Here is a 27,469-nt window from a genome sequence, read left to right as displayed (position 1 = left end):
CACTTCTCTTTAACTTCACTTCTTATTGTTTGTTTGTCTGTTGGCTGCAAATCTTATGTAATCGATATTTAACACACCTGTCCAATCGGTCTGAAAATTTGAACACTGGCATAAAGTTGGAGTCAATGCATGAATCAATTGACAGAATAAATAATTTAAAAAAAAAATAATTTTTGATATTGAAAAAATGGAAAAAATTTTTTTTTTGCCTGCTACAGCCTACAAATCTTATAATTGATATTTAACACACTTCTACCTGTCAAATTGATCTTAAATTTTGCACACTTGCGTAAATTCGGAGGCAATGAATAAAATTTAAGAATTAATTTTTTTAATAATGGTACCTATTTGATAATAAAACTAGAAATTCATTGTACGTACATGTGTAACATCGGAGACATTGGATTTTTTAGAAGTGTTGTCTTTAAAAGGTAATGTTTAAATGCATATTATTACAAATAAAATTGGGAAAGGGCCATAGAAATTGCAAAATTGACCACATTCACCAGTGGTTCAGTCTCATTCACGGATGGCTTCTGTCTGATTATCTATAGTGGCCTGTCTCTTGATGTGAAAGAAACATAAAAACCAGCATCTGAAGAATCTGTTGTTATGGAAGTGCTGATTTTGAAGTCATGACTAGTATGCAATTCTTGTGGAATCAAGGCCATAGAACCATGGATTTTAAATTTAATGCCATGTGATTTTAAATTCAATGCCAATTTAAATCTAGGATGCCAACTCTGAACCTATGAAGCAATCAAAAACTACAACTACAATGGAAAATGCACATCTGCAACACATGTCAAATAGAAGCTTTCATCTCTGAAGCACTTAGGGGTAGTTTCTTTAACCTATTTGATTTTGGTTTGCTTTTTATTCCAGAATTTCTTGTTCAACATATGTATTAGTTTGCTCTTCCTGGAATGCAAGAAGTGGGGGGAGTTTAAAGATTTCTTCGTAAAATTACAGTAGTCTCATTGGCAAAAATATGCATGATTTATTCAATGATGATAATGATATGAATGTATGATAAGATTTAATATACTCAACTAAAATAATTGATGTTTTCATGGACCTTTTACTTTATTCTAGTGTTTTGATCTAGGCTTAAACATCATGAATGAAGTTAGCTTGTGATGGCAGGAATAGAAGTGGATTTAAATTACCAGCTGAGGCGGGAGTTGCTCCAGGAGGCAGGAGTTGCTAGTGATAAGTCTGTATGCTTAGCACCGAGCGACAGGAGTTTCATCTCGGATGGTGACTGGCCTTGTTTAGATAAAGTTTCAGTTTCTGAAGGAAAAATAGACAGCTTTGCAGCAATCTTCAGAGCCAACAGAGACCCTGCAGTTGAGGTTAGTCACATTATTTTAAGTAACATCAATTTTTAAATATATTGTAATAGACATTCTAAAAATATGATTGTAACAATATACTCTTATAGCTATTTATGTGCAGCATATTTTTCCCTTCTAATCTTTGTAATGCTTCCAGAGTTACATAGTGTCAGTGATCCAGTCAGACCACGACTACTCTCACCACTGGAGTTCCGATCCACAGCAGAAATCTTCAGCTACCAATAACACACCAATTGTCAAGTTATTTGCTCCTCAAGGCAGTTCTGAGAGTAAATTCAGTCATGTTTCTTCTAGAGATACTTCTGAGGATCAGTGAGTTTATTATAATTAATTTTGATAATTTCCAGGCTATACATACCATAGATTTCAAATTATTTTTGTGTAGATTCCAATTTTGTCAGTTAATTTTTTTATGTATCTATATATTTCATAGATAGAACTGCATTGGATGTACACTTGAAATTCTGAATTACATACCTACAAGTAAAAATTTCCAGATTTGTATTCATATACAAAACATACCCTCTGTTTAAAACATGATTTTTATGACATTATTTGTTAAAGGTCACTTAATGTTCATTCCAAAAAATACTGTGGAAAGCACTGAATTAATAATCTTATTTACTTTGTTGTAGGGTTTTGGACATTGAAGGGGACTGGGACGATGGTGCACCTGACCCTCCCTACAATGAAGAGCTTGCCTGCAAACTCATGTACGAGTGTGAGCGACACATGGATTTTGCTGGCAATGATACTGCAGCTGCTGCTGAAAAACAAGCTTCTGAACGAGGTTAGTTTCTATTAACTTGTTGCTATATCCAATCTAGTGTGTCTGCAAGCTTGAGCAATAATTGTTGACTTTAAGTTCTTTGTATGCAATAGGAACCTGCTATATTTTCCTTGCAAGATAAGTACATGGTTGATGCTAAATTATTTTTGATGTTTTAAAATAGTGGACTGATGAACCAATTGATTATAAAGCCTGCACTGATGAACAAAATTTGGCTGAGAAGAATTTTGTAATGCACTGAAATAATTATATACTTATATAATTTAAAGTAATGAGCAATGTTATTCACTAGGTTGGATAATAGATTAATGCTCATAAAGGCGCAATAGGGATGAAAGTGACTACTATTCCACATCGGGGCATTTTTTTTATTGCTGATGGTTAGATACAGAAAGAAAATTTAGTTTCAAGATTGGTGCGTATCAATCATGTGAAAAGTTTTTAATGTGGGAAAGCAGTTTAATAAATCAATGTGTTGATGGCATATGTTTTGGGATGTGATATAATATATTTTCTAACTTCTTGTTACTTTTTGATAAGTGTAATATTTTGGTTATTTTGTATTTCACCTCAGTACTATACACTGTGGTGTAAGACAGATTACTCTGCATTCTTAGTAGGTAATTGTCTGCGATTCATTTGACAGAAGGTCCTTGTGGTGCAGTGAGTGGGGCTGATGAAGAGGAGGAGGCTGCAGCACACAAACCTGACATCAACTTGTGCAAGTGGGTGAACATTTGTTGCTGCTTTTGGGTTGTTGGTGGTTTAAAATTCTTCACTACTTGCAACACATATGTAATCACTGATTTTGTTTCTTTGCTATAATTTTCTTTTGGGTATAGTAACCTATTTGTGGCTATTTGTTCTCAAAAAGTTCATGCTGCAATGTAAATAAGTCTCTCCATACTGAAACTCTAGTGAACTCTAGTCTAGTGCAACTGTGCAAGAACGTTACAATGTAAAAATCTGGCTTTGTAAAATTAATTTTTAAAGTTTGTATTTAGTGTAATCACTACCACCCGCTGACTTCAGTTAAGTGCAAGCCTGTATTTTAGGAATGTGTGGTTATACAATTCTGTGTACTTTATTTCTGCCTTCTCATGTAGCAGGTTCCTTCATGAACTGCCATAAGATATACTAAGTAGCTTACTTGAGTTGCGTGTGTCAGGGACAAATGGACGGCGCAGCAAGAACGTGTGTTCGACAGAGCGGTTGCCATCTTAGACGGCGAGCGGCTGGCGAGGCTGGCGTGTTCAGGAGTCAAGCACGAGCCTGCCAGGCGCCGCGCCCTGCTAGACAGGTGAGTCAAAGGGCTCAGGTCCGGTTCAGTTTAAATCATGCTTAAATTATCGTGTGAAACGAAGACTATCTATATATGGTAACGATGGCTGCGGTTGGTGATGCACCGATGAATGTGATGCTGGAGGGGTGCTGTGGTGACAAAAGAGATGAAGTAGGTACTTAAAAATGAACATGAATAAAAACATGAAGGTTAATATAGTGCCAAATGAAGAAGAGTAACAATTTCTCCCTGCACTCAAAGTATATACGTTGGAAAGTGATTGTCTGAAGTAGCTTTGGCCTGCATTTTGCCAGGGGATGAGTTCTGTCTGAAAATTGTCTCGAAGAGGCGTACTAAATTGCCGTCAGAAGCTTTCTAACGCACCTGATGGGAGCAATCAGGTAACCTATTTTATTGTTCCTAACCTTTATTTTTTTCTTTACAATGTCTAAATCTTGTGAGAAGTCGTCTGCTCTTGTGAAAGTTACATTGTCTCCAGATCAGCAAGCAAATTTCGGCGGTTGCTGTCAGGCGAGTGTCGGTGGGAGATGTCGCTGTGCCAGTGGCTGCACAGCTCCTTGCTGCACAGCCTCACTTCTCCTTACCTCATCGCTTATCTTGACATCCTACAGGCAAGTCTCCAGCTCCAATACATAAACTTGTGGCTTTATGGTTGTTATTAATGTTGTTTACTATTTGTGGTTTGGAGAAAATAAAATAATTTCTATGGTAATCATCGTTCTTCTGTGATCAGGCACAATGGAACTCCAATTATTCAACCAAGTTGAAATTTTATGAATTTTTGTTAGGTATTTCTCTTTTATATTCATAAATGTTCTGGTGTAAAGAGTACTCTCTCAAATGATCTAATCAATAATCGTCTTGTAGATCTTAGTATAAAATCAAATTATACATAATGATCACATTTGCTTAGTGAAAGCAGATCGTATATATACAGTACTGCAGCACCTGGATGATGCTTGCCTAAGATTATTCACAGGGACTGGCTTGAAAATTGTTTTTGTTTCTAAATAATAATCCTATATTTTATTATGTCTTGCTGAAACATTCTAATACTGGAATGCATTTTCAATACATCAGAGTCTTCATTACGCCGTGCCAACTCTGATGGACAAACTGATAGCACCAAGCAGTAAGCTCCCCTCCAGCAGCACTAAGGGGACGACTGCGTCAACATTAAACTCTAGCAGCAGTTCAGCTCTTGGTGCTGGGTTCCCTCACACCACGGCACCTGCAGGTGCCCCCAGTAACGATGATAACGGGGGAGTTATGTCTTCAAGTATCGCTGCAGTGGGACTATCAGGACACGATGCAAGTAACGGCCCTGGTGTGGAGGGTACGAGTTCTGCTGCTGCTGGTGCTGGTGTTTATGACGCCAAGAACAACAGCTTTGGCGGGTCCATATCAAGTCTGGGGCTTAACCTCCTGCTTAAGCGGCCGTGGGATCCTGCAATGCCCATCCTACATTCAAACAAACCTGTTAGTAGCAAACTAATTCCAATGTTACCTTACTTGTTCTTTGTAATTCTCGCATATATGCCTCTGTTAATGCAATGGCTGAAAGAGAATGTTAATTGTCATCACAAAATTATATTAAATTGAATGTGTTCTGTCTTGCTTTTTTTTTTGCAAGACTGTATATTATAATTCTCATCTAAAAACGTATACGGCGTGACAGATCAATAGGATTCATTATAATGCACCGACTAACAAAAATTTGAGGTGAAAACAATCAAATATGATGCATGTTATTCTATATAATGATGTTAGATTAAGGAAGAATTCGATACCTCCTCAGCGGCCGCTGGGCTCAGACAGTCCGGTGGTGTTGCTGGTGCCGCACTGCCCGCAACTCTGCGCTGCTGATGTCCGCCGACATAAAAACTTTGCGTCGACATTGAGACGTGTCACCACCACCCTCACCATCACCGTTCATGCCGCGCCAGGTGAGCTGCTAGGTACAGTGTGTCACCACCACCCTCACCATCACCGTTCATGCTGCGCCAGGTGAGCTGCTAGGTGCAGTGTGTCACCACCACCCTCACCATCGCCGTTCATGCTGAGCTGGTTATGCTTCATGGAGACAACTTTCTAATTTAAGCCCCTCACTCGAAACTCTTCCTTTCACATCACGCACCGTTGCAAATTTTTGTATTCGTGTGACTTGCTAAGATAATGCATACATTTTGAGCTGCCTTTGAGGTGATAACGAGGAACAAGTGGCAGAATTGTAATTAGCATTGTGATATTATGGAACTATACGAAAAGTTACATATATGGAAGAAACTCCGCCTTAAATATTACGAATTTATTAGATTTTGTGTTGATATTGTAATTTTACATTAGCAAATACTTGAAAAACAAGCATTATTTATTTCGTGGATTAGAAGTTGGCAGCCTGTTATAATTTTTCCATCTACCAATTTGCCACCTGCACTTATGGTTGATGTCAGTAGAGAAATGTAGGACATTGAAACTTATTTATAGGTTTATATACCATCAGACGGGAGCGTGAGCGAGTGGCTGGAGCGGACAGTGGTTGCGGTGCTGACTAAGCTGAGGGAGTGGCGAGCGTCCCTGCGTCCCATCGTGCTGGCGGGGTGGGGGGCTGGTGCCCTCCTTGCTGCTCAGGTGATACTTTGATGTCCTCACTGTACGTGGCTAGATATGTGCAATCTTCTTACTATTGTGTTAAAATAATATCTCGTGTGAACTGTGGCGTCATCGGGTAATGGGAGTTGAAACGATTCAATCTAAATTGCCCCGTACTCGTTAAATTCCTTTCGTTTTTCGTGGCTTCTGAAACCGTTCATAATTAATGCTTTGCTCAGATCGCTGCTTTGGACTCCTCAATTTCGGGCGTGGTGTGTTTGTCTCCACCATTCTCGGGACCTGCTGACTACAGAGGCGACCTCAGCAATAGTAAGAAGTCCTCCGATCCTGCCGCGGACGTGTCCAATAGCGATGACAAGGCCGCCGTGTTCCTAAGTGTTGGGGAGAAGCGCGTGACCACAGCTGGCATCCTCAGTGCCGTCCGCTGCCCCATCTTGCTCGTAGTTGGCGACCGCGCTCAGAATTCCAAGTAAGGGGTTACTATTTGGGCGGATGCATCTGTAACTTTGAATACCCTTCCACCCATTAATTAGTAGGGAATATGTGATAACTAGTGGGAAATATGATCAGTGCAACTTGATTATTTTTTGTGAGAAATAATCGCGACACTAAAGTGAGAGAGCGCTCATTGGGCTGCTGTACATGCATAAGCAGGATTATGTGTTTGTGTGCAGCATGCAGGCGCTGGAGGAGCTACGCGAGCGCGTGAGCGATGCCCGGCTCGTGGTGCTGTGTGGGGCAGACAACAAACTGCGCCTGCAGCACAACCATCGCCGCGTCGCTGCCCTCACGCACTCCCTGGTGGACCGCTGCATTGTGGTCGGTGCCAGCGCCACTTGCTTGTGTACTGAGATGTATTTCGGTTCTATGGCATCCCGGGGCAATGATATTTGTGTGATTGCACTGTAAGCGTCAGCATGGTTTATGAGCCAAAATGAGCTATTCAATTTCTACAGCGATGAAAATAGCTATTCAGCATTTTAATCAAATGTTCTAGAATTACATAGTTTCTTATTTTTTCACTAGTACTGACATGTCATTTCCAACTATTTATTTTTGTTGGCGTTCTACTTGTGACATGCTGTTTTATATTACGGTAAAGTGGAATTTGAAATCGCATCAGATTGTTCACGAAAAATTGGGCAAAGTTATTGTTGTTTTAGAATATGGCAGACACATCACATGATTTTTGCGTTTTTACAAACAAATATTTGCAAACTATTATGATGGGCGAAACGGTTTCTTTGTAGGACGAAATGGCTACATTCTTGAAGAGTCTCATGCCGGTTGTGGAGGACGTGCCAGCTGGCATCAGAGAGGCGGCTGCTGCTGCGGCCTCGGTTGCCCACAACACCAGTCTGGCCAAGGAGGCCAAATTAAGTGATGCCTTCAATACTGAACCCTTGAGCAATAAACGCAAGATGCCCGACGATATTTCTACACACGCTTCGTTGCCATCTTCACCTAAAAAATATCAAACAGGTTATTTATATTTGTTTACAGGTTTTCATAGTAATTAGGACGGAGTATCCTCACTGCTGTTATCCTGCGTAATTCCTTGGTTTGTTTTGAATTTTAGTTTGATTGATTTCCTACATAGGCCAATGTCGAGTTAGGCTTTTGTGTTCTCGACTGCATTCTGTTAATTTGTGCAGGCGCGCCCACTGACCCGCAGACGATGGAGGGCGCGGGAGCTTCACCTGACGTCGCGGCTGTAAAAACGCGTAAGTTACTAAAACATTGGTCCTTAGTGTGAAGACGTGTTAGTAACTATGACTTGGTCCTTAGTGTGAAGACGTGTTAGTAACTATGACTTGGTCCTGAGTGTGAAGACGTGTTAGTAACTATGACTTGGTCCTTAGTGTGAAGACGTGTTAGTAACTATGACTTGGTCCTTAGTGTGAAGACGTGTTAGTAACTATGACTTGGTCCTTAGTGTGAAAACGTGTTAGTAACTATGATTTGGTCCTTAGTGTGAAGACGTATTAGTAACTATGACTAGGTCCTAATTCATAATTTGCATTATTAGTCACTCGTCCTTATTATGGGATTTATTCAGTCCTTGTTTTGAGACTATCATCTTTCCCTTTTGGCTCCTGTTCTGCTACTCTGGTGTTTTAGTTAAATATTCGCTCTTATTTTCTAAGCCTACAAATTTTATTGCTGTGCATTCATTTTTTATGAAAGGAAATCTACATTTTTTATTTAGAGACGATTAAGTGATTTAAGTCACAATAATATTTTTCTTCGGGATTTAATATTTGTAATTTATCTAACGCTCAAGTAAGGATGAGTTTTTCTTCTAAGGCCATGCATACAAGATAGCTCAGTGCACTAACTTAGTGTTATCTAATCTAGTTACTGCACTAAACATTACTTATGATTAGGATTCAATTAAATATTATGCTAGAGAGCGCTGTTATACAGCTCGGGCATGATCTCGATCTCTCGGGCATGGGCATGATCTGTGCCCATGTTGTTATTATATGATTAATTATTTACAGAGCAAGCTGTTTCTGCTGCTGATGGTCTTCTTGGTCTTAGCGTGCCTGCCGTCTCTATGGTGAGTTTGTTTCATTCATTGTTGGGTAAAAAATGCATTTGCAGTTGCATGTGCAAATAAAAAAAATAACCACAAGATCAAAAATATTGTTTTTGTGTCTCTAATAACTGTAATAAGTGCTGAATTGATTCGAATTTTATAGATCATGTATTCACTTGTCATATTTATATTGCATACAAGCGCTACCTTTATCCTTAGCCGTTGTTTGTTTTCAGCATCATCTTGTCAATTTTTATTGTTAATAAATTATGGTTCTGAAATAATGTGTATTAATGCTGAAAATATGTAATTATTGAGGCTTGATTTCTACTTTAGAGCCAGCAACCAGTCGCTTCTCATGCTTTTTATCAACAGGCTTTGGTCAGCAATGCAAAAATATGTAATTATTGAGGCTTGGTTTCTACTTTAGAGCCGGCAACCAGTCGCTTCTCAATGTTCTCATGCTTCTTATCAACAGGCTTTGGTCAGCAATGCAAGCAGCGCTTTCCATTGCTCCTCATCAGTCACAGCGTCTCCACACCAGCCCAGCTCGCCTGCTGTCTTTCCTCAGCGCGAGGTGAGACTGCTGGCAGTCGGAGGCTATCACATGAACCTTCTCTTCTGCTACCTCAGCAATCTCCTTATGACATGCAATCACAGCAAGCCTAACATGCTACCACATCAAGCCTAACATGCTACCACAGCAAGCCTAACATCCTACCATAGCAAGCCTAACATCCTACCACAGCAAGCCTAACATGCTACTACAGCAAGCCTAACATCCTACCATAGCAAGCCTAACATCCTACCACAGCAAGCCTAACATGCTACTACAGCAAGCCTAACATGCCACCACAGCAACCCTAACATGCCACCACAGCTAGCCTAACATGCTACCACAGCAAGCCTAACATGCCACCACAGCAATCCTAACATGCCACCACAGCTAGCCTAACATCCTACTACAGCAAGCCTAACATGCTACCACAGCAAGCCTAACATGCTAACACAGCAAGCCTAACATGTTACCACAGCAAGCCTAACATCCTACCACAGCGAGCCTAACATCCTACCACAGCTAGCCTAACATGCTACCTCCTTCAGGAGAGCGTGTGGAGCGGTTCTGGTGCTGCAGGGGCAGCAGGTGTGCGGGGCAGCGCGGGGCGTCGGGGGCGCCGCGCAGGTCGCGGTCGAGGACGGGGCTCTCGTGCCCCCCTGCCGGGGCAGCTAATTGCCTTGGGGGGCGGCGTGGGGGTCGCTGCACAGGCGCACCTCAAGTCTGCTGGTTCGTGGTTCTTGGCGCTCGTTCTGGCACGTTGTATTGACTAGGCCTCTTAGAGGCTAACCTATGGCCTCGCTTGACTCAAAGCCTCATGCTGCACAATCAGTACCTCTAAAGGATCATTCAAACCTTTGTACGGCTCAGTCAAAGCCATGTACGACTCTCTCAAGACTCTGCACGGCTCACTCAATGCGTATCAAATGATTTTATCTGTAGTCCATATGCATCAAATGAAGGAATGTATCAGTCCACATGTATTAAATGAATCATTAGATTTTGCATCCATTGTTCGCAAAAATGTCTCGTGTTTTTTTAAGCTTAATTAATTTGTGTTCACGCAGGTCGCCGTCTCTCGGCGCTGTCAGGTCGTGGTATAGCCAGGGGCACGTTACCTGGTCGTCCTCCATACGTCAGCACGTCTTCATCATCCGTCCCTGACAGTGAAGTCATGTTACTGTCACCGCAATCGTCTAACAAACTTAACGCAAGAACTGGTCTCGTGAAGGAACAGTCCGCCAAGTCCATCAAAGAGCAAGTGGCATTAGCGGCCAAAAGCGAAGCCCAGCTGCTGGCGGCCGTTGCTTCCATCACTCCTCAGTCGCCGCCTGAAGTTCATGTGCCTAGCAAAATTACAACAGTTTCCACTTGCAACGTTGTAAGGAGCCTCACTCCACAAGCCCTCACTTCCCAAGCGTTTGAGATTGTAGATACCAGTCAGCAACCGCATCAAGTACATTATGTGCTGCATCCTCAAGGATCTTTGTCGTCTGTAACTTCTGCCTTTGTCGTTGGTAGCATTGGGAGCATTTCTTCCACAGCCAAAATTGGAGGTAGTGACCTCACACTAGCAAGTGTTATGGGCTTAAGCAGTGGGTCGCTGGCTGACAAACGCAAGAGCATTCCAAGCATTATGAGCAGTGTTGGCGATCGTAGGAAGAATTCGGGTGCAAGTTCTGCTCTCTGTACTCCAATCAACAAGAAACCAATTATATTCCAGACTTCGGTTGGTGGGGTACTGTCCAACAACAGAATTATTTTGCCGAACACTCTCTCCTCTGCATCATCCAACATGCCATCGTTGATCGTATCTTCTTCGCCTTCTGTTGTCTCGTCCTTGGCTCCCATAAAGAAGCTGATCCGCCCCACATTGGCTTATTCTTCGCCGCGCTTGACTGCTCCTGTTATACTTACCAACCAAAAATCCTTACCCTCCCTCTTTGCCAATCAAAAGCCTAATGCCACCTTTGTTTCAAGTCCAAAATCTTCAAGCTCTACTTTTATCACTGGGACGAAAGTTTTGCCCTCGCCTACCTCTGTTCAAAAAGCCCTCATTGCTGCTCAGAAGCCTGTGACTAGTTTCGTTGCCACTCAGAAAGGGGGATCAACTTCAATTGCTAACCAGACAGGTGCCATGGAATCTCAAAGCCATCTTGTCCCACAGATCATTGGCACTCTGCGAGGTGGTCGCGTAAGCATAAGTTCGGCAGATTCTGTGGTTAGCGGCATGCTTCAGAGTGTCCCTAGCATTTTATCAGGAGCCAGGTTCGTCACAACCAGAGGTGGAGTTAGAGGGTCCATGACAAGAGGGGGTATCGTTCAAGCACGCACCCTTGCTGCTGGTGTTGGTAGAGGGTCGGGACCCACTCAACGGAACCTAATCACTGTCGGTGCAGGCACAAACAGTACCGCAGATGCCATCTCGGCTTCAATTATCGCATCATCCACGGGAGCTGCAAAAAGCAACAGCAATATCGCCTTCACTACCGTGCCTGTGTCTGGATCGAAAGCTGCCACTTCAGTTGCTTTATCTTTACCTCTTACGATGGATGCAAGTACTTGCACAAGCCCTAGCCCGTCGACCGTTGTCTGCATTGATACAAGCAAGAACATTAACAAATCCCAGACTCAGACACCTGTTGGGGTCAAGCAACTTCTTCTCGGACTGCCGAAAGTCTCGGAACAAACCATAAAGATTTTGCCACAAAAGTCTCAGCAAGTGCTCAAGGTTGCTGACAATCCCCAGTCTAGTCATACTAAGATAATGGTGTCTTCTCAGAAGCCTTCGCAATTTTATTATAAGCCCTTGGTCGTGAAGAAGCAGAACATCGTAGCTAAAGTAGCTTCGCCTGAGACCATAGGCACGTTTCAAATATTAAAACCCAGTGTCCAAAGTGAGATGACAGTACAAGGATCCTTGAGCGGAATGATGACCGTTTCTTCTCCGACGCCGTCACTCATTTTGGGAAGTGCAGCGCATAGTTCGGCTGCCGGCGCTTCTCTTACTTTGGCTGTAACAGTCGCTGCTTCTGAATCTACTCTCACTCCGGCGCCGTCTGTATCCGTCCTGGCTAACATTTCTCCACAGACACAAACATCAAGCCTCGAGCCTGTTCCATCTTCGATTGTTATTCCACCTGTAATGCTTAATCCTCAAGATAGTATTTTGCCTCTTGACTCTTCTTCCTCCTCGACCGAAAAGCTCGATCTATTGGCTTCTGCAGCTTCCGAAATAAGCCAAAAATTGACGCAGAACCAGGATGCTGAGTTCTCCCTAGAAACAAATAATCTCGCAAGTGCTGAACACAATTATGAGGCTGGTGCAGATACGAATAAAGATGGTGACGAGAACCAAATTAATGAAAACTTGGATGCGGGTCAATTCATCGAAGTTTCCCTAGAAGAAGTACCTAAAATCGACACTAACAAACTTCATTGCCGGAAAGAAGTTAGAAGCATCAGTAAAGAAAAAGAACAGACATCTCCAGCATCTTCCACACTTCAGTCCCCCGTGATGGGCAGTGATGCCCAGTCAAGTGGTATTTTCCCAACAAATAAGGTAACAATAGCGTCTACTTCGGGGGAGGCTTCTGTGACTGGTGGGGCCATAGCTGCTGTAAATGAGACAAATGACGCCTCTTCGTCATCCTACCTTCTGCAATCGTCGCCTGCAATGGGAAACCTTGATTCTCCCATGCAAGTTAACTTGCCTGCTGTTGTTGAATCTTCAAGCACAGATCATATATCAAGTACGGCTGGATCAACCATTGCTCAGCAGAAGTTGATCTTGGTCAACTGTAAGCCAAATTTTAAGAAAGGTAGCCACGAATCGGATAGCTCAAGTGACGTAGAAATTGTTGGTGAGAGCTCATCTGGTTTATCTGTTCAGACAAGTACTTTTCCTCTCAAGGATAAAAGTAAAATCACCTTATCTAAGTCAAGTTGTTCTCAGATAAAAATTCTATCATCTTCAACGAGTTCTTCAAAATTTTCGATTTGTCCACCTGGAACACAATCTCAGATCATCGTGTCGACGCAGCCCGGCAAGGGCACAACCATCCTAAGACCTGGACGCTCATCGTTGGGTACTATCGATGGGAAGAACATCACTAAACTGACTGTGCGTCCTACGACGGCTTCTCTTAAGTTGACATCCGGACAACACTCTATACTGAACACTAACAAAATAACTATCGCTTCTTCCAGTGCAAGCCCCATCACTCCAGTGCCGCCCGCGCAAGGAACATCTTCAAGCTCCGCACCTGCCCAAGTTGACTCAAAGCCTCCCACTCAAATCTCGTCAAGCATCAACGCAAAAGATCCTGTAATGATGTTAGTGTCAGCATCTATGGTAACATTAACTTCTCCTTCCTTGATGACTGTTGGTGCGTCTGAAGCTGCCCAACCTGCTCACAATTCGGTCTCTTCCCAAAGCCGTCAAAAGACCAACAGGGACACATTTGCGGAATTTGTAGCTACTTCTAATAAATCGGAAGAAGTCGAAAAAAGGACAAGAAACATCGCGGAACTGGATACTACTTTGGATTCTGTGAAAGATTCATCGAACGTCAATGAGACTCGTGGGTCCCATCGTATTCGCAGCCCTACTGTGCGCGTTGTGTCTGCTAACGAAGCGTTTCGTCCAAAACAATGCACTATTAGCAACAAAGTTCACATTGCCAAACCGGACAAATTAACTCTCCGTGCTATGAGTTCTGATTCTATGCTTGGGAAGATCGACAGCAGTACGCCTACTAATAAGCAAGTTTCTTTTTCGCCTGCGAGCCAAGCAGAATCTGACGCGAAAGTCCCGGTAAAAATTTTGATTAACGATCCTAGTGCATTGCCTACCAGGGGCCAAATAATGGTTGCTGCAAGTAGGGAGAAGCGCAAGTCGTCAGTTTCTAGTGCTGGGGCATCGAGCGTTGAAGAATCACCTGGGAAGCTCCATGCATCTCTCCTATCACCAGGATCTATTACGAAGAAAATCAAGCAAAATGCAGGTCAAATACCTACTAAAGTTTCCCTTCACGATGTTGTGGCTTCAACTAATACGCTTAAATCAGATGAAGCGAGCGAACTTGAACTGAAAAGACCACCTGCCAGCCTTCCCATCGTTACAAGTTCGTCGACCACGATTACTTGTGACCTACTCATAGATGCCTCAACAGCTGTGCATAATCTTAAATCTGCGCGAGTTTCAGGAACGGGTGAGGATGATAATGTTTTTCATTCTACTGAACGAGCAAACGCAAAGTCAACTGATGCGCCGATACTTGTTGAAAGTCCTTCTGGATCGGATGAGACTTCTTGTCAAAAAGTTGCTGCACAAGTTCAGGATGGTTCTGATGTATTGAATAAATCTTCATCCGATCCAGTTGAATGTACTGACTCCCTCGCATCTGACGACGCGAAATCACCAACGCACAAGAAATTCGTTTTGCCCGAACAGAACAAAGATGATCCTTTGTGCGAAGGTCCACAAGACCGTTCTGGGATTAAACTAGCTGTTTTTGGGACCAAAGATGAATCGGCTAGCGCAAGTGCATCGTCGAAGACGTCTGCTGGTCGGAAAGTTACGCGTGGTGCCAAGCAAAACTCGTCTGGCAAGATTCAAAAGCGGTCGAGTGCGCGCCTCAGCATCATACCTTTCGAAAAGACTGCAGCACATCTCAGGAGTGGAAAGAAGCGGTCGTCCTGAGCGCGATATTTAATGGCGTACTGGGGATATTCTGAGCGCGGTATTCATTGTCTTACTGGGGATATTCTGAGCGGTATTCAGTGTCTTACTGGGGATATTCTGAGCGGTATTCAGGGGTTTACAGTATTGGAAATATTCTAAACGCGGTATTCAGTGGCTTGCTGGGGATATTCTGAGCAGTATTTAGTAACTTACTGGGAATATTCTGAGCGGTATTTAGTAACTTACTGGGAATATTCTGAGCGGTATTCAGTAACTTACTGGGGATATTCTGAGCGGTATTCAGTAACTTACTGGGGATATTCTGAACGGTGTTGTAACTTACTGTGGGGATATTCTGAACGGTGTTCAGTAACTTACTGGGGATATTCTGAACGGTGTTGTAACTTACTGTGGGGATATTCTGAACGCGGTATGCATGATTGACACGAACGTCGTGAGCGCAATAGTCAGTGGACTACCTTTGCAATTTAGAAACTTGCTTGTGGGCAAAGGACCGAGTTTAGTGCATGAGATCCAGCTACGCTACTCAAACGAGGCAAGTAAGCCCTTTGGAGTTGCATACTTTTCCAATGAGAGATGAAAAGAATAAAAAATCGTTGTTCAAAATGAGGTTTTAAGCCAACTTCAAAAAAGAAAATCCCGAAAAATATCATTAGTATCTTATAATTAATCGTATATTTCTGGAATATCTTTACCGTTTTATCATCTTGTCCAGTGCTGTCTGTCAATTTCACTTTGTTTTCTGACTGTTAAGGCTATGTATGCATTACAACTTTAAAAAAATTTATCTTTAATATTACAAACCTGAAATTTTGCGTTCTCTTTTCTTGGTGCGTAGGTATATTTGTATATATTAAGTATGTATAATAACGTCCACACTTCAGTTCAGACGATTTTGAGATGCACGGTTGGCTGTATCAGAAAAGTAACAACGATTCTGTCAAGTCTCCCAAGTATTTTTTTTTCTAGAAGCGTCGCTTGTACATAAACGCTAATTGATTCATGGCAAATTCTGCATTGTGACGGAGTTACCAGTTTCATTCGGAAAATCCCTATCTCTGCTCGTCGACCCAAATCTCGTGTAAATTATCATCATTGTATCATATAGGCGTGCAGTGCCAGCCAACGAGACTGCTAAAGCCCTCAATTGATTTTTCTTCCGACTGTTGGATAATAATTACCTTGTCTACTTTTTTAGCTTCACGATTCTAAATTTCGACTTATAATTTCTAAGTTTTTTTCCTGGCGTGGTACGTTATTTTAAAATCTTTTCGCTATCTCCTATGTTTTTGATGCTGTTCTGTTCGATCTCTGTATCGCATAGTACAAATTGATAAATCTTTCCTAATTTTTTTATCTTTCGAAATTTTAGTTACATACCAATGAGTTTTTACACCTTATTATGCTATTATCCTGCTCATTGTTATGTTGATGATAGCATTTAATAGCCAATATTGTCCACGCGGCAATCGATTAAGCCAAGAGATATTTTACGAAATATTTCACGTATCCTATGAGATCTCCCCTCAGGGAGGACTTCTAACTCGTGTCTGTGCTCGTCCGAAGTCCAATGGGATCTCGCGCTCCTAGGGGATTGTTCTTGAGCACCCCACCGCTGAGCTCGCGGTGTCTGACTGCAGGTCTCAGGTTTGGGGTTAAGTTATTATGTAGGTAGGATTCTTTACATTTCCCTTCTCCGTCTCTCTCGTGCGGGTGGCCGACGTCCCGTGTAAACGACCTCTTGTTCGAGTGTCTTCGTTTCTGTAGCTTTTCACCTGTCCCTCCTTGTCACTTCGTCTCTTTGAGATGCTAACGCTGCTTCTTTCGAGCCAGTTTCAGCGGGCTGGACATCTGAGACCTTCCACCCCTTGTGGGTGATGACCTATTTTTGATTTGAGAAACTTTTGATAATTGAGACCTTCCACCTCTTTAGTGATGTTCCACATGACTTTCGGTGCGAGATAGCTAAATAGCTGAAGCGCTAGTAAACATGTGGCCACTAAACTAACTAACTCCTATGAGGTCTGATCATTTCCATGTTACCGTGCTAATCGTTTAAGAAATGTGCCTGTCTGCAAGGTTTGACAAAGTTGAGGATTTGTGTTCAACCATGTTCGTCGATATGAAGCTTATTAAAAATGATGGTGGTCGGTGAATCATAAAATGCTTGAGTTCTTAGCGCAAATCAGTTGGTCATAATAAAGACCACATCAAGAATCAGGATAGTTTCTGTCGATCTTCGGATTCCATTTTTAAGATTATTATAATATTTGTGAACTCCCGGCTCCAAGAGCTTCTAATACCAGATTTTATAGGCAACAATGTCCAATAGCATTCTTATTCATTGAATCAGACAGAGGTACGAAATTTAGAAAAATTGGACATTGCTGGTCTCCAACGCGCACCTGTGGTGATGGGAATTTGGCTGATGATTTAGCGCCGTTCTGAAATTGGACACCCAAGACGACCGACGATTTAAACCACGGCTGCCAGGTGGTCTTATTATCCGGACAAATTCCGCGATTTAGTTTTTTCAATTGCGTTGTCCGGGTAAAATTTACGTTGTTGGTATTTCATTTTGTAAAATGCGCAAAAAAGGAAAATGGAATTTTTTCGCTACCGGAACTGATAAATATAATTGTGTATATTGGGTTGAAGGCCTTTGGCAGCTGACTTGCCCGTTTTTTTAGGCCACCATAGTTCCATCCATCATGTCAAATTAAAACAATTTTTCGCAACTCATTTAGGATACAGATGCCCTAAAAAATTTGCTTTGAGCATAGATATATGTGTTTCACTATTGATGTCCAAAAAATATAGTTCACTTCTTTTTAGTTATAAAGAAAAATGACTTTCAATTGTATTCCATCAATTCGCGGAACGGATGTAATATTCGCGGATGGGCGAATTGTGACAGTAGGGCTACGGGAAACCCGCAACAGTTGCAACTTGCAACAAAAATTACAAATTATCAGCTCACGCCTAACAGAACTGCTGTTTATGTTAAACGAACAATGGAGAGATTAAAAGATGATCCCAACAAAACAAGAATGGGTGTATTTAAAAACAAAGGGAAAGATCAAGATGTGAGTATAAATGAAATCGATAAATTTTAGCTGGTAATTTTGTATGTTTTTGTCTTGTTACTGTTAGTCATGTTGTTCAGTTGTTGGATATAAATCTGGTACCTAGTAACCTAGCTCATTTATGATTTAGGCCTACAGTGAAATGGTCCCTGGAACTCTGCAAGATAGGAAAAATCTTACTTTCTACTGAACTGATGCTTTCCTGCTCCAAAAACACATTTTGCATACATTATAAATTTGACATTTCAAGCTGAATCAAGCATGCCCATGCTGTAAAGTGAAGCATGGCACAAACAAGTTGAAACAACATATGTTGAAGACACCAACTTCATCACACCATGAGGTTGTAAATGGCATGGTAGGCTAGCTATTCTGGAAAATAAGCCATTCTGGAGTCTATGGCTCAATGCTAGGCTAGCTTGAAATTTGGGCAGAGGCTGCCTGTGAATTTGACAAAATGACTGTAAATCTGGGTAATATGGCAATTTGACATGTGGCTATAGAATTTTCATAATTTCTTTAATGAAAAATCTGAATAACCCAATAATATTAAACATTATTAAAAATCATCAAAGAAACAATCATTTTTCCCTCCATGTTAGAAAACTTCTGCTCAGTATTCACAATGGAGAACCTACAAGTGAATGATACAAAAATGTTTTTCTTATAGTTATAGTTTATAGGCTCAAGTCCATTACAAAGCTTCCTCCTAAAACTTCCAAGTCCAAAATGACAAATGTTACTTATGATGCTCTTATTGTTGTGGTCATGTCAACTCAGCCTCACTCACCTGGCAGAGCACTGTATCTAGGGAAAGCATTCCACCTTGAGTGGAAAGCTTTTTTATAAGTGAACCACCATTTCTAGAATTCCACCCTATTGTCAAGAAAGAATCATGTTAAGACTGCAAATTATTACACGTATGGCAACAAACTACCAAGTGCTAAGGAAATAGTTACTAATCTTTAGTAAACAAACTGTCCAAATGCATGAATAACTTTTAACTCTTTGCTTCAGTTTTAGTACCTGGTACTTGAGAAGTTATTTGGAAGTTGGAACACTGTCACTTTCAAAAATGTTAGAAGAAATAAATCTTGGTAATAAATTTTATATGTTAATTTATTACTGCCATAAGGCGTAAATCAGAATTGAACCAGCAGAATTTTTCTTTTATTGAAAAAGTATTTGTGGAATTTCATTTGCGACTTTATTAACAGTGGCACTCAAAGGCCTAATTTTTGGAATATTTTTCAGGAAATGAGGAGGAGAAGAACAGAAGTTACTGTTGAACTGCGAAAAAATAAACGAGATGAAACACTTCAAAAAAGAAGAAATGTCCCAGTTGGATCTGATGAAGGTGAGCTATATTATAAGTCAATTTCTAAATTAAATTGATTGGAAAATTGTTCTGGAATATTTTTTAGTTTTGACTGTGATAATTATCTTTTCTTGAGTAAATATTAATTTGCAACTAAAATTGTCCTCTTCAATGATATGGAAATTTCCTCTCTATTTGTATATCCACCTATTTCATCAATTTTCAAATAGGTACAAATTATTTGTCTTATGAATGTAAATAGATGAAATTTTTTTAGAAATATTTATAAATGTTTCAAATGGGATTTACTAGTAAAATATAAAAGCCTAGGCCTTGTGACTAGATTAGGAAGTTTTTTTTTTCATATTAATAAAGATAATTTAGATTTCTGTCTTCAAAATATTTGTGTACAAGTGTTTGCTACAGTATAGGTACTAAATCATACTTGATGGTCACTGGGCAAAAATATTCATAATTTTTAGGCCATCTATGATGATGTAGGTACCTATATAATTAAGATTATAAATTGCATTACGCTTTCCTATTAAGACTAGGTAACATAAATGTATTATAAATTTGTTATTTGTCTATAATAATATTGGTTATAATTTAAAATAACTATTAGAATGCTCTGATCCTTTTTTTTTCAGTTGATGATGGAGAATGTGAGAAGTTCTTGACAGCAGAAAGACTGGCCTCATTAGTGAGTGACGCGCAAAGCCCTGATTCTGAAGTGAAGCTTGCAGCAGTGCAGGCTGCTAGGAAACTACTTTCTTCAGACAGAAACCCTCCCATAGACAGCCTCATTGAATCTGGAATTCTGCCTACTTTAGTGTCATGTCTTGATTCTGAAAATAAGTGAGTCAATACTGAAGATATATACCTATATATGTATATATACTGAAATACTTATCTTCGTTCTGTGCTAAGTTCCATTTAAGAAAATTGCTAGAGTTAAATGAGATTTTAAATTATCATTTCGATTGTTTATGTGTACATTAATATTCTTTCAATCACCCTGTTTCAAAGTGTGTTTCATACAATTTAATTTGAGTTTGGTTAAGAATTGTTTTTACAAAATTGTATTTTTGTAAGAAATTTGATTCATAGTCAAATATTAATATTTGTTTCTAATTTTAGTTTATATATTTTTGCAGTTCTTTACAGTTTGAGGCTGCATGGGCTTTGACAAATATTGCATCAGGCACAGGTTCTCAAACAAAAGCTGTGGTTGCATCCGGCGCTGTGCCTCTCTTTCTCAAACTCCTTACATCTCCTTCGCACAATGTCTGTGAGCAGGCAGTATGGGCTCTTGGTCAGTTCCTATGCAAACATCATGATAATGATTTTATCACTATTCTATGGATTGATGATTTGAAAATATTTCTCAGGTATTTTTTTTAATCACTTTGCTACAGCAATTCCAAGATACCGTATTCAATTCTATACCTACAAACCTTCAACATGAACAGGAGCATGAATGATATACAAAGAAAAAGGCCTCTGGGCCTTCTAATGAATTTATTCAGCAAATTTTAATTTTCATTTCAGAGTCAATACTTTTAGTTAAGCTTAGGAAATAGGCTTTGAACTGATTTTGTTGTGCATTTTCTTGGAATTCTGTGCATCAAACAATTCAACTTGATTTAATACTTCTTTCCTGCATCTATGGATCTATGCAGGATTCAGTAATGAATCTATACATCTTAAATCATTACTGAATTTTGACACAAATTTTTGTTCTTTGCAGGAAATATTATAGGAGATGGACCACAGTTGCGCGATTATGTCATATCCTTGGGTATTGTGAAGCCTCTACTAAATTTCATTGTACCAGGTGAGAGAAATATTTTGTTAATCCTGATTTGTTTAACAAATGTATCGGAATTGATTATTTCTTTTGGCCAATGTTTGGTGGTATGGAAAATTATCCATCTTTGCAATCCTGTAGTACCTATGAAATTGGTAAATTGCATATAGTTCAGTAAATAATTCTATCAAATTATTATATTAATTTATTAATTTTAAATGGGTTTTAATAATTTTAATTAGTCTTCATTTTTCAAATTTCCAGCATGCCTAATAGGAATTTTCTAAAACCTGTTGCAGGAATTCAATTGGGATTTCTTCGAAATGTGACATGGGTTATTGTTAATCTCTGTCGCAATAAAGATCCTCCCCCTCCTCCGGAGACCATCAGTGAGCTGCTGCCAGCACTCAACTTCCTTATACTTCATAATGACACTTCTGTGAGTAACTACCTCATCATAATCTGTAGTTAATGGCACTCCTGTGACTCAATCCCCCTCCATAATCTACAAGTAATGACGCTTGTGTAAGTCGCTACCTCATCTAAGGCTATATATAGGTAATGACACTTCTGTGAGTCTACTGCATCCTAATATATAGGTGCCTCTTCAGTCTTCACTATATTTTCATGTAGAATTATGTACATAATCAAAAAGGTTGTGTTACTTGTTTGATTGAATTGTGAATATATTTAATGTTATTTTTATCATGTTGACAAATACTGACTGTTGATTAGATAAGAATTAAATTCCTTGTTGACGATTGATTGAATTTCAGATCCAAGTGGACACAGTGTGGGCTCTGAGCTACCTCACAGATGGCGGTGAGAAGAACATCCAGCTGGTGATTGACAGTGGTATTCTCAAATCCCTGATCCCGCTGCTCTCACACAAAGATGTCAAGGTAATTTTCAGCTTTTTTATCATTAATGCTCCTGCCAAAGAAGTCTGATAAACTATAACTATTTCCGAAGATACAAGACAAAAGTGGATTGTGGTCGTGCAGATTCAGACGGCAGCGCTGCGAGCAGTGGGCAACATAGTGACGGGAAGCGACCAGCAGACGCAGGCCGTGATCGACAGCAATGCACTCGCTCACTTCCCTGCACTGCTGCAGCATCCTAAGGACAAGATCACCAAGGTGGGCCGCCCTGCATCAGTTTATCAGTTCAAGTCACGTCAAATAATCTTGCAATTAATACAAAGTAGATAGAATTGCCTTATAGTTTATTGCAATAAATATAATGCAATCTATCGCTTGCAAAATTGCAATTTTCTAAATGCATTAATCCTGCATTTAATATATTAAAGATATTATGTAATAAAAATGTAAACAAAATTCGCTCGAAAGTATATAATGCTAAACTAATTCTTTTTTCGAGTCCAACATCGACTGCCAATCCCCTTCTTTATATTCAAGTTTATATGCCCTATTTCAAGTTTCTAATCCTTATAAATTCATCTAATTTGACAGTATTTGCAGCACTGTGGCTTTCTAAGTATCTTGGAATATCTGAGTATTTTCTTGTGTATAACTGTGTGGTAGCCGTCATTATTGTCTCGTCCAGTAAAATTAATTTCTATTATCTTCAAATTCTTACTCGGTAAGCGGTAACGAGAGCTTTGGGTGTTGCAGGAAGCGGTCAGGGGAGTTAACACTTAATATATATGTTGAAGTTGTCATTCCCTATAATTTGCATCTTTAGCATCTTTTATTTGTTGCAGGAGGCAGTGTGGTTTCTGAGCAACATCATGGCGGGCAACAAGACGCAGGTGCAGGCGGTGCTGGACGCTGGACTCGTGCCGCTGTTGCTGCACCTGCTGGCGCGTGGTGACTTCAACACGCAGAAGGAGGCCGCCTGGGCCATCAGTAACCTGACCGTCTCTGGCACCAAAGAACAGGTTACAAGTTTTGGCCTTGATTAATTCTGACAAGTTCGTCATGTAATTACATCCATCCATGGAAAATTCTTCTGTTGGCGACTATTTACAAGTTTTTCCAATGCTGATTAATTCTTACAAGTTATTGCTTTAATTGCAAATGTTTACATTTTTTCTTCTCGACAATATTTGTGTTGATTTAGTCAAAAAATATTCTAATGAAGAGCTTTGATTTGGTAATGATGGCCTTGTTTGATCACAACAATTATATATCTTTTGACAAAAGAATGAATTGCTTCGCACAGGCTAAACATAAAAATCGTTTTAAATATTTGTCAGCTGAGCCAACAATTTAACTACTCTGTTGAATAAAACGCTTAGAACGAGAGAAGAAAAGCAAGTTCGCATTGATTTCTCTTGTGTGCTGTGAAGCATTTGAAACAGAATTTTTTTATTACTGCACTTGCATAAACAAACCAATTTATTACATTTTTTATGAATATTTCTCTCGCTTCTTCATGTAGAAATTTTGAATCGAAACAAATTGTATAGGCATTATACAAGTTATTTGAATGTTGAAAATACAAGTTTTTGTGTTATTTGGAGGCTCATTCTTTTCATTTGAACTGGAGTTTTGTTGTCGCAGTTGTCGTACCTGCTGACCCAGCACGTGATCCCTCCGTTCTGCAACTTGTTGACGTGCATGGACGCCCAGGTGATCCAGGTTGTGCTTGACGGCATCTACAATATACTTCAGCGGTGTGATGAGGACCTAGAAGCTGTCACTGCCATGATAGAGGAGTGTGGGGGTCAGTTCTTCTTCTTTGACATTACCGAAAATTTAAAAAATTCTTCAGTTGTGTATTGGTGATCATTTTTAAGATTCATATTAGTGACTAACAATAATTGTTGAGTATCGTATTCATATTCCATTTTCAAACAGGTCAGAATATTTATTTCTCCTGTACTTCTTTTGTGATTAGTATATATTTTTCGTGATTTTTAAATCATACTTCTATTCTGTTTATGGTTATTAAATGCTTCTAAAACTACTTATTTTTTCCATGCATCTGTATTTTTCTTCCTGTTTTAATTCGATTCAGGGAATAATTTGTGATTAAATGATTGAAACTCTTGTTTCCTCTACTTCATGTCTCCTCATCAGGCATCGACAAAATAGAATTCCTGCAGAATCACGAGAATGTCGACGTTTACAAGCTGGCATACACCATCATTGAGAAATACTTTCATGATGACGTAAGTAAAGCGTTTATTCAAAATATGTGATTAGTAAAACATTGCAGTGTACATTCTTGATGTTTTTTTTTCATCAATAAATTACTTGGTCTTCCATCCATTAATTTCTCATCGAACAATACTTTGATGTTTTCAGCTATGCAAAATTTGATGAAAATTTCTGTAGGACCTTTAAACGGAAACTTGTAAACTTTCAGTGCATCATTTAAATGATTGTAACTCAACAGGAGCCCGAGGAAAGTTGTGTTGAGAACGACAATACTGGCGACCACAACTACGTTCGTTGCGACGATACAAACAGCGATGGTGGCTTCAGGTTCTAACGACGTTAACAGAATTAGGCTTCATCATTTTCTCCAGTCAGACTTCTCTCGCTTGTTGGGGGTTGCACCCGCCTAGATGTGGTTTATTTAGGAAATTAATTTTCTTACCTAAGAACATTAACTTTTGAGGATATCATTTCACTCAAAGTTGCATTGAGTAAAAGTAATGATTGTTATTTATCTATCCAAGGCAGTGTTACTTAAGTGTACAATGCAGAAAGTGTTCTTTCAATCAAATTTGTTGAAGAATCTCGAATGACGTCGGTAACTATTGAATTTTTTACTGCTATTGGACGCTGCTCTAACTAATGCTCGTGTGTTGCTTGAAAAAATTAAATTTGTATAACCTTAAATTTGACTTGAATCTTGTGGATATTTTCGCCTCTGACTGTTTGATAATTTGGGCTGCCCTAAATAATTTGAGCCAATGAGGTCTTTTCGGAGTCCTCGTCTACGAACGACATCTTGCGGGCCTGATGAAAGTGGCTTTTTTGCTGGCGACACTGACGGGACTTCTCGCGCAGATTGATAGTGTGCTCATATTTAGGAGTTACCTACCTGTAATTTGTCACAGGAGATTAGGTACTACGATAGGTAGTCGTAATCGCTGGTTTTGTACGAGTGTCGTCTGGGCTGCGCCCATGTCATCCCTTGCACCTCACAGAATTTAGCGTACTTGCTATTTCAACTTGCTCATTCGTCATCGTTTTCTCATTTTTTACCTGTGCTTCTTTGATAGACTTTCGCTATGTATATCTTATAACTTTATACATAGACGTCCAATTTATGTGTAGAATTAATCTACTAATGGGGGTTTCTAAGGTGAATGTTTCTGAAATGGGTTGTTTTTAGTTGCTCTGTATCCCGTAAGGTGCCGCCTGCCGAATTAGAGACTTCGGGCATAAATATTTATATTATTTTGAGCTCTGATCTACTCCCGCAGTTATGTGTGCCGCTCCTAGGTCTGAGTGAAGCTCGTACATGTCCATCATTTGGTACTAAACATTTTAGTCGCCACTTGTGAGGAAATGGATATTTTTAATTTACGTTATTCGAGAAAGGTAATGGCAATTTTTTTTTTTGCAAGGCAGTTTGAGCTGTTGATGAAGTTTTCTAGTTTTTTATGCTGAATGCTATCTGAAAGCTAGGTATATTTTGATTGCGATCAATTCTGCACTTTTAATGGTATTCGTTTAGTTTGGGGAACAATTTACTCAAATTTCCCAATACACTGAGAAAGTAGTCTATGTTACCGTAATTTGAACTTTATTACTGATAATTTATTTCTGCTGTATTTTGTGTCGTCTTCTTCCATGTTGAAACAGTGTGTGGCCTTATAATTATCGCTGAGCGCGAGCTACCGTCGTTCCATGAATTTCTTTTAAACATGATACCTCACGCGGTCAATGTAGATACTGCCTCTATTTATTAATACCTTCATTATCCTTGGTTAATTCGAATTATTTTTATTTCTTGTGATAGAGTGAAGTTTCGGACACACCACTTTTATTGTTAAAGGCTTGCGTTTACAAATGCTTCCTCATAAACGCTTTCTTCTCCTGTATTCTCTCGAAATAAGACTTGATGAAATATCTCCATCTCGTTCATAGAATAATTATACGAGTATTGCCTTGCACTGAGCGTCTTAGAGACACTGAATCTCACGGAGAAATTAAGATCTTTTCTTGTGTTTACAGTCGAAGATTCTAGTTCTTGGTTTATTCTCAATATCACTGTAATGGCTTCAACAGGTTTGACAGTGTAACTTTCTTGGCCTGACCTTAAATAATACACGATTTTTCCATTGTGTGTAGCCAGTCTACCATGTTACTTTGTATTTATTCTTGAACATTTATTGAATTCAGTAAAAATATCGCTTGTATCGTCAGTGATATACGTATTAGGCGGTATCAATTTTACTGGCGGGTTCTCATTCGTTTATTTAATTTGTCTTCACTGTTTTAGGTTTTCCAGAAATTCTCGTGCAAGAATTGCCTTAGAACAATTTCCATTTTAGTAATTATTGATTACATCTCAGATGTGAGATTAAAGAAATAACAATTCGTACGTAATTTTTAATTTCCATTTTATAGCTAGAGCAGCAAAACGTTTTTCCCAGACATGAAGTATAAGTTTTATTTTGATTTGATATGTATGTTGTGTATTTTTTCTATTAGGATGGGGTTATTTCGGTAAGCAATAATTTAATGGGAAGCATTAGTTATTAGTTCTTAACTTTCTTCTTATTACTCTTGAGCACACATTTAGTTTCTGTTTCCGTTCTATAGTTGGAAGATAATTCTTCTTATTGTTGATATTTTCTCTACAGTAGAAATCGTCCGCATACTAATAAAGAGAATTTTTTTAAATGTACTGATTAGTTAAATTTTTCTTATGCTACTACACCAAAGACTGCGTGCAATTTAGGAACATCGTTTAGCTCAGTCTTGGGGTACAGTGGGGCATAAGACACAGTGAGACACGTCAGATATTTTCTACATAGAATGGTACAACCACAACCTCTGCCACATCAATCATTGCACAGACTTACTGCCCAAATGCAATGATTGCACCATTGCAATGATTACTGCCATTGCACAGACTTACTGCCATCAATCATTGCATGTGCCATTACTGCCCAAACTGTTTTAAATATAACCCATTAATGTACAAAATAATGGACTTGACCTATTGTCCCTCATGCTCCACTGTACCCTACTTCCCCTAATTTGTCATTTAGTGCGAAAGATTACAAGATGAACTCTTGCTTCCTTAATGCTCTGCTTTCAAAAAGAAACTTTCATATCTATATTTTTACCCAAGGGCTGTATAACACTTGTAGGATAAATTTCGGAAGAAACGTGTAGTTTACTCTTGTCTGTTTATTTTCCCCATTTATAGAAACAGTTGATTTAAACTGTTCTCTT

At 39.6% G+C, this 27,469-nt stretch overlaps 2 protein-coding genes across 2 annotated transcripts; both read left to right on the top strand.

Moving 5' to 3' along the window:
* Window positions 1-1,100: 1,100 nt before the first annotated feature.
* LOC108680640 (uncharacterized threonine-rich GPI-anchored glycoprotein PJ4664.02) lies at window positions 1,101-16,209 on the top strand. The gene is made up of 17 exons (XM_018169512.2): window positions 1,101-1,355; window positions 1,495-1,670; window positions 1,994-2,148; window positions 2,795-2,873; window positions 3,317-3,448; window positions 3,930-4,062; window positions 4,532-4,930; window positions 5,250-5,397; window positions 5,955-6,082; window positions 6,283-6,533; window positions 6,739-6,883; window positions 7,315-7,546; window positions 7,720-7,788; window positions 8,569-8,627; window positions 9,085-9,183; window positions 9,711-9,891; window positions 10,230-16,209. The coding sequence occupies exons 1-17, from the start codon at window positions 1,140-1,142 to the stop codon at window positions 14,864-14,866; spliced, it is 7,239 nt and encodes a 2,412-aa protein (XP_018025001.1). The 5' UTR covers window positions 1,101-1,139; the 3' UTR covers window positions 14,867-16,209.
* A 638-nt stretch (window positions 16,210-16,847) lies between these two features.
* Window positions 16,848-27,415, top strand: LOC108680645 (importin subunit alpha-3). The gene is made up of 12 exons (XM_018169518.2): window positions 16,848-17,955; window positions 19,210-19,312; window positions 19,924-20,131; window positions 20,431-20,588; window positions 21,024-21,110; window positions 21,383-21,522; window positions 21,860-21,985; window positions 22,088-22,222; window positions 22,807-22,983; window positions 23,609-23,771; window positions 24,128-24,219; window positions 24,447-27,415. The coding sequence occupies exons 1-12, from the start codon at window positions 17,884-17,886 to the stop codon at window positions 24,540-24,542; spliced, it is 1,557 nt and encodes a 518-aa protein (XP_018025007.1). The 5' UTR covers window positions 16,848-17,883; the 3' UTR covers window positions 24,543-27,415.
* Window positions 27,416-27,469: the final 54 nt, after the last annotated feature.

Source organism: Hyalella azteca, unplaced genomic scaffold, assembly GCF_000764305.2.
Source record: "Hyalella azteca isolate HAZT.00-mixed unplaced genomic scaffold, Hazt_2.0.2 contig11274, whole genome shotgun sequence".
Classification (NCBI taxonomy): domain Eukaryota; kingdom Metazoa; phylum Arthropoda; class Malacostraca; order Amphipoda; family Hyalellidae; genus Hyalella; species Hyalella azteca.
The sequence above is the reverse complement of the archived record's forward strand: the minus strand, read 5'-3'. Positions and strand labels throughout refer to the sequence as shown.

Coding starts and splice junctions, on each gene's coding strand:
- LOC108680640 (XM_018169512.2), top strand. CDS start 1,140: ATGGCAGGAATAGAAGTGGATTTAAATTACCAGCTGAGGCGGGAGTTG. Junction 2,149..2,794: donor AAAACAAGCTTCTGAACGAG/GTTAGTTTCTAT, acceptor TTCATTTGACAG/AAGGTCCTTGTGGTGCAGTG. Junction 4,931..5,249: donor TCCTACATTCAAACAAACCT/GTTAGTAGCAAA, acceptor ATACCTCCTCAG/CGGCCGCTGGGCTCAGACAG.
- LOC108680645 (XM_018169518.2), top strand. CDS start 17,884: ATGGAGAGATTAAAAGATGATCCCAACAAAACAAGAATGGGTGTATTT. Junction 19,313..19,923: donor CCCAGTTGGATCTGATGAAG/GTGAGCTATATT, acceptor TTTTTTTTTCAG/TTGATGATGGAGAATGTGAG. Junction 21,986..22,087: donor TCTCACACAAAGATGTCAAG/GTAATTTTCAGC, acceptor GTGGTCGTGCAG/ATTCAGACGGCAGCGCTGCG.